Genomic DNA, 6,988 nt, shown 5'->3' with positions numbered 1-6,988 from the left:
CAACACATTAGTACACATATATACATATATAAACACATTAGTACACATATATACATATATAAACACATTAGCACACATATATACATACGCTTACCTGTCATCATTTTTACCACGCAAAGGATTATTGCTACCAAGTCCCGAAAAGTTTATGTGGTCTTTGATTAGCATAATGTCACCCACAGAGAAGTTTTGGTTTACACTCCCAGCAGCATTGGTAATTATCAATACTCTTACACCAATCAGCTTCATCACTCGTATTGGCATGACACACTAAAACCGAGAAACACATGCTTGCTTAAATGTTTGGCAAAAAAGTTGCCTAATTTTTATTTCCTTTAGCTATTACGATACACTCTATTATATTTTATACAGATCAATTAAGGGGTAGGACACTGTTATTAAATAACGTAAGAACATGAAAAGCTAGAAATAGAGCTATAATAATGGCACCTGCCTTTTAGGAGTCTAATAAATGTTGCATCTAGAGAAGTGTGTCTTTCGTCTGGTAGCCCAAGTAAAGAATGTTAAGAACTACTTCAACTAGGATCCAGTAACATCTTATTCTTCAGTTATTTCAATTCTGCAGACTAATTCATATTTTTGCCTGTACTGGCATTCAAAATAAACGAACAGAAAAGCAACAACAACAACAACATTTAGCTGTAAGTTGCGTCCTCTGGTGGGACAGCGGTAAGTTTACGGACTTACAACTCTAAAATTTAGGGTTCGATTACCCACGATTGACACAGCAGATAGGCCTATGTAGCTTTGCTCTGAAACAAACTGTAAGTTACTTTAGACAACCCATAAAGTAACTTTATACCTAAACCAGGTTTAGGAACTACTTTGATAAAGTGATGGAAGAACGAAGATACAACAGCATAAAAAATATATTAAAAGATGAGTAAAGTGAAATAAGAACCTCTAAACTTAATTTTGATCATAAAAATAACGCTGAAATTATTCTTTATACTACACACAAATATCAAATTATTCTTCTTTATGGAATACTGGATAATGTAATTTTGAAAAATCAGTAAAATTACGAACCAAGACAGATGCAAACTAAATATTTCGTGTTCTCTTCCAACTCATTCAGTGAAGGAGCAAGAAAGGAAGAAAGTAAATTAATTATTAAATTGCTCATAAAATATGAAATAATTGATTATTGAAAAATTAGGTCTACAATAAAATATTCCACAGGAAAACTGGTTGAAAAAAATGTAAATTTTGGTGAAAAAGGGGCAATTAAAGAGGTGTATTATATTTATTAGATTTTAATTCATAATGTCTTCGAATCCTATATAAAATCTTAATAATAACAACGATGAATTTTTACAGATATTTAAATTTGTTTGTTTGTAATTACGCACAAAGCTACACAATGGACTATCTGTGCTCTGCCCACCACAGGTATCGAAACCCGGAATATAGCGTTGCAAGTCCGCAGACATACCGCTGTGCTACATTGGGGTACAGATATTTAAAAGAAGTAGACTATTTCATGATTGTTCATGAACATAGTTTGTTTATCTCTGGAGGAGGGTTATATAATAGTTTTAAGAAGTTTGTTGTTGAGATAATTTCATAGAAATTATCACGGAGTCTTAGAAATGCGTTAAAATAGTTCCAAAATAGTCTTTCACATTTCAAAAAGTATCAAACATTAACAGTTATTGGCGCGAAAGAATAATTTCTCATTTACTAAAATATTGGTGAAAGAAGGAAGAAGGGAGATTTGTTGTTTATTGATAAGAAAACATCCTTTTTCTTTATACTCTGCCATATCAAAGGAGATACAAATGTGGTGTTTATGTACACACTGATATCCACAAAATACTTAAAAGTATCCGTAAGAATGAAGATTCTAGAAATTTTATCAAGAGAAAACAAATCAGACACGAACAGCAAAGGAAAACGACACAAACACAAATGAACAAGTAAACTTTATTTAGATCGAGTGTAGTTAGTGTATTTACCAGACTAACGACTTTCTTTGGCTTTCACTGGCTGCAACGATGAAGATGGAGCTTTTCTACACACGTTAGTGCAGAACATGAAAAGGAAGAGTTGATTCATACTGAACCTTTTCAATTATACAAAGGGTCCAAGTGTGGTATACCACAATCCCAAGCTGCATGTGTCACCGACTGTTTCAAATAACACCTACAGGGAGAATATCCCTACTAATAACAATTTTTACAAGCACTTGTGTCGTCCTTTCAGATGAGCTTATCCCCCACCCCCAAGGAATGAAAACAGACACAAGGCTAAAGTGATGAAAACTTTTAATCATTCCCATATATAACTTTTATCTAAGCAAAAGTTCCCAGCCTTTAAACATCTGGTTAAGAAGTAGGTCAGAGCTACATTAAGTGTTTTTGCAAGAAAATGAAAATTTAGAAAATAAATTACCTGAAAAATACCTGTATAAAAATATATCCTATACTTGTTATAGAAGGATGAAATGAAAATCTTTTTCAGCTGTTAACCAATCAGGAATCCAAACCCCGGGGCAATTAGGTTAATTGTTTCTTACCTTGTCTCCTTAAGATCAGAATGAGGAAGGAGCTCATCAAGGAATTTATTACGGAATCAATTAAAGGAACCCATGTGGTACCACATATGCTGAGAAAAATCTTAGAAAGTGGTTTCACTTTTAGTGATGGTCACATCAAGCAGCTTGCTGGAGCAGAAGGAGAAACCAGTAGCAGTAGCAACTGCAGCTACGGACCCAGCTAAGAAACAACCTCTAAAGTTCGTAAAGACCCCTAAAACACTGAAGATGTGCATGTTCTAACCTGTACTCCATTAGCTCTTTTACAGCTACCATATTCCCTATGGAACAAAAGGGCTTTCCTGATCTAGTTGCTATGGTTGTGCCACAAATGCATTTGAAGTTGGACTCCTGAAGGCGCCAAGAGCATGAGGTAAGGAGTGCATGTGTGAACTTTGGCTAACCTGCTCATATTTTCACGAATATTCATATCCTATCTCCAGACAGGTCCAGTGGACGTGAGTGATATATAGACTAATTCTGCAATAGATACAGGAAGATCAACAATAGACCATGAGCACAGTAAATCCATCTAGTTTAAATTAGCGAGGCCTGAGTTGGATCTGGCTGCTAAGTTTAACGACTATACAGCATTCACATTATACACAATGTTATGGTGTTTGTTTCAGAAAACTATAGACTGGGGGTCACGCGGTATGTATCCGTAAAGATACATGGATACGAGATTAAGTTTTCACCGAATATTGGGGCAGCCAGAGCCGTACTTAAACTCACTGTGTATCAAGCATTCCGAGTTAAGTCACCATTCTAGCCGGTCAGGAAAACACATTATTCCAATGAATGACAACAAGCTGGACATAAGTGTCAGTGCTGAACAAAGGTAGTTGTTTGAGTTCAGGCGTTGGTATCTTAAGGATAGACCTACTGCAGAAATTGTCAGTCATTAGCACTTGTGCAAGATTTTAACTGCAACAAAAACCATCCAGTACCGACCATATTGGGCCTGTACAAAGTGGACTTCCTGTATGCATGTTAAAAAGGATGTGGTAATTTCCTCTAATATGAAAAATGATGTTTCATGATGTACCACAGAGATATAGCCTAATGAATTGTTACTATCTTCTGCAGTGATAAAACTGGTACATATGAAATACATCATTTTCTATATGAAAAACAGGCTTCTCGAACAATGTTAGTAATTTGTTCAAGTGTTTGTTTTATACCTGTACAAGGCTATAATTACAAACTTTTGGTTATTCAGTTTACAGTTGGAATGGTCATCAGTATAGTAAAAGAGGAAGAATTGACACAAACTAGCCAGGTAATTGATATCACAACCACTGTATCATGTTCAAGATTATCCTAGGTCATTCTTTCAGATGACAAAGAGGACCACATTTGCATTCCAAATTTCTATGGAAAGAAATGCTTTTTATTGGACAAACTCGTGTGTAAAATACAGTCGAAGTCAATGGAAAGAGGTAGTGAATTACCACTTTTAAATGAAAAACTTTTAACCTTTGCCTAAATACAGGATACATCTGACAAATTCAAAATGCTTGCACAATATTACTTAAAACTAAGAAGTGTTCGAAGACAACTTTTTCAATATGTTATTTGTAGCACAGTGTTTTAAATAGCAACTACTGAAGCTAGGGTAATTTCAAAATGCTCTTACAATATTTATATTGTTGTAACTAACAGCACTCTCGATATTATTTAAATGTTCTTAACTATGACAGTTGCAACTTTAGAAATATGATTTGTAAACATCAATAATTAAAATATGTTTAAACCCATGAAATTAACCTCAAAGTGAATGTACGATTATCCAAAAAGTATAAATGTGTAGGTATGGGAGTTTGAAACACTTAAATCTCTAAATATGGTGCATATAAAACCCCTCAAGTCTTGAGATGGAGGTTATATATAAAACACATCAATCCTGAGATGGGGGAAAAGGATTTAGAAAATAAGTAATAAATATAAGCAGTGAATGACTCCAGAAGCTTACATTTAGAGGACTGCAATGGAAGAGATATTTATGTTGATGACATGCTTATCTTCGGTTGCATCTTTCAAGAATCTGGTCAAGAATCTGAGAATGGTTTCTAGTGCATTAAAGATTCACGTTTAAAATTAAAACCCAGAAAGTTTGAACTCATTAAATCAAAAGTACAGTTACTCAGTGGCATAATTTGAGAGATGTAGTGACCACTAATCCTACAAAGATTGCAGTCGTCATGGACTGGGTCTCACCTTCACGTCATATTACTTAACGGTTTGTAGCCAATTTCTCAAGATAGCCGTGCCACTGTCTGCTATAATTGATAGGTAAATGACCAAGGTTTATTTTCTCTACTTTCTCTTGATGCCTAATGCACCGTAAAAATATGATGCCATCATTGAGAAAATGGGCTTCAGAGTACTTACTTGATTGGAAATGTTTTTTCAATGAGTGTGTAGTGAATGGCAACTTGAGGAGTTTTTTTGTTTTTTTACGGATCATATGTACAGTTTCATGGTAAATATTTCGTATACTACTTGCTAACGCATGACTTTTGTTGGTTAAGACTTTTATTTGCGTTCACAAAGATATATTACGTGAATGTTCATGCAAATCTTATTTACCAATCAGTATACGTCGTTCCTTATAACAATTATAGCATATAAATTCTGAATCAGAAATGTACATTACATGCTGTACAATCTTTCTTGGAATAGTACCAGGTCGTTGATACGAACAGGATAAAAAAGGTAATCACTTTCAGAAGCATGATTGTCTGCTAAAATATGCGTATATACGAGTCTAGCAGATATATTTATTTCACTTGCAAAGGAAATAAACAAAATGCTTTTTATCAAACCTTACAGGCCTAGTATCGTTAGCAGTGCGTGTTTTAATATTATTGTTGAAGCTCCTTTTTTTTTCGGTTATATTATTTAGCCGTTTTTGTAAAAAGGTTACATGAGTGGATTAATATAACAAGTTTAACAGAGGTTACATTACTATTACTATTTGCACAACGAAACGGTTATAAATATATATTTATCCTTTCGTATGAAGTTATAAGTGCCTGTGGTAAATAAATGTGTATATATACTAACACAAAAATTCACCCCTGTGGCACAGCGGAATGTCTGCGGACCTATAACGCTAGAAACCGGGTTCCGATACCCGTGGTGGGCAGAACGCAGATAGCCCATTGTATAGCTTTTGTGCTTAACTACAAAAAAAAACTAACAAAAAGTAAAAATGATATTAAAAAGAGAAAATTATAAAAAATATTTTGAAAAGTAAAAAAATAATTAAGTAAAATATAAAAATAATGTTTTCAACCGCCTCAATAGGTACTTTTTTCACCGCACAAAAGTATATACGTACATTCTTCTTTTTTTAATTTTCATAATGATGGCACTACATTTTGACAATACGGCAGACACCAGTAAAAAAGGATCCCCAGTGGCACAGTGGTATGTCTGTGGACTTACAACGCTAGAAACCGAGTTTCGATACTCGTGGTGGGCAAAGAACAGATAGCCCATTGTGTAGCTTTGTGCTTAACTTCAAACAAACAAACAAACCATTAAAAAGTACAGAAATAAAACTTTCAATATTTAAGCCTATTTTCGGCAATTGGCCGCTTGTTTTGTATAGTCATCAGGATTCGAAAACGAGTTCCAATTCTTAATGCATTCCTTAGTTGAAGCACCAGTACTGACTTATCCTTATCGAGATTGCAAATTCATCCTGGATACAGATGCCAATGAATAGGGAAACTTGCACGGTCTTCCCACAAGTACAGGACAGTACGCAGTGCATGACCGCATATGCGAGTAATATGTCGAGTGACCAATGCTGTGTGTCAAAGAAAGAACTGCTGGGAGCTGTAGCATTTGTCAAACATTAGCGCCACTACTTACATTGTGGGGAATTTACCATTCGAGTGGACCATACATCACTGAAATGGCTAATGAACCTCCAAAACCCAAAACATATTATTGTTCAATGAACAACCACACTGCAAGAGTACAACTTTGTTATACAATATTGCCCGGGTCATCATCATGGAAACGCTGATGGATTATCTTACTAATTTTTAAGATCATTCACTGAATACTCACACCCTGGACACTAAATTGCAGCAACAGTGATGACAAACCATACGAGTAGTAACAATTCTACTTTTGGTTGGACAACATGAATGACCAATCAGGAACATCAGGAAGAACAACTGTAGGATCCAGACCTAGCTTGGGTGCTACAAGCTATGAATCAAAGTAGTACGTACCCATCAAAAACTGGTAAACATAGTACTGGTATATAATGGCTGGAGACGGCTTGAATGGGTAATGAAGATAAACTTTAATATAAGTTTAACATAACAGCAAATGTACAACGTTTCGACTAGGTTTTGTCATCATCAGGTACCCCTTGTCGAAACGTTGTACATTTGCTGTTATGTTAAA

General features: G+C 34.9%; 1 protein-coding gene across 1 annotated transcript in view; it reads right to left on the bottom strand.

Moving 5' to 3' along the window:
- The window catches only part of LOC106468369 (purine nucleoside phosphorylase-like), a gene marked incomplete at its 5' end in the record, with an annotated part of 19,147 nt that overhangs the window by 8,389 nt on the left and 3,770 nt on the right, over nucleotides 1-6,988 (bottom strand). Inside the window, one exon of the mRNA XM_013928787.2 lies at nucleotides 95-270. Within this exon, the coding sequence (XP_013784241.1) occupies nucleotides 95-270 (176 nt within the window). The remainder of the gene's footprint in view (nucleotides 1-94; nucleotides 271-6,988) is intronic.

Source organism: Limulus polyphemus, unplaced genomic scaffold (genome assembly GCF_000517525.1).
Source record: "Limulus polyphemus unplaced genomic scaffold, Limulus_polyphemus-2.1.2 Scaffold2982, whole genome shotgun sequence".
Classification (NCBI taxonomy): Eukaryota; Metazoa; Arthropoda; class Merostomata; order Xiphosura; family Limulidae; genus Limulus; species Limulus polyphemus.
The sequence above is the reverse complement of the archived record's forward strand: the minus strand, read 5'-3'. Positions and strand labels throughout refer to the sequence as shown.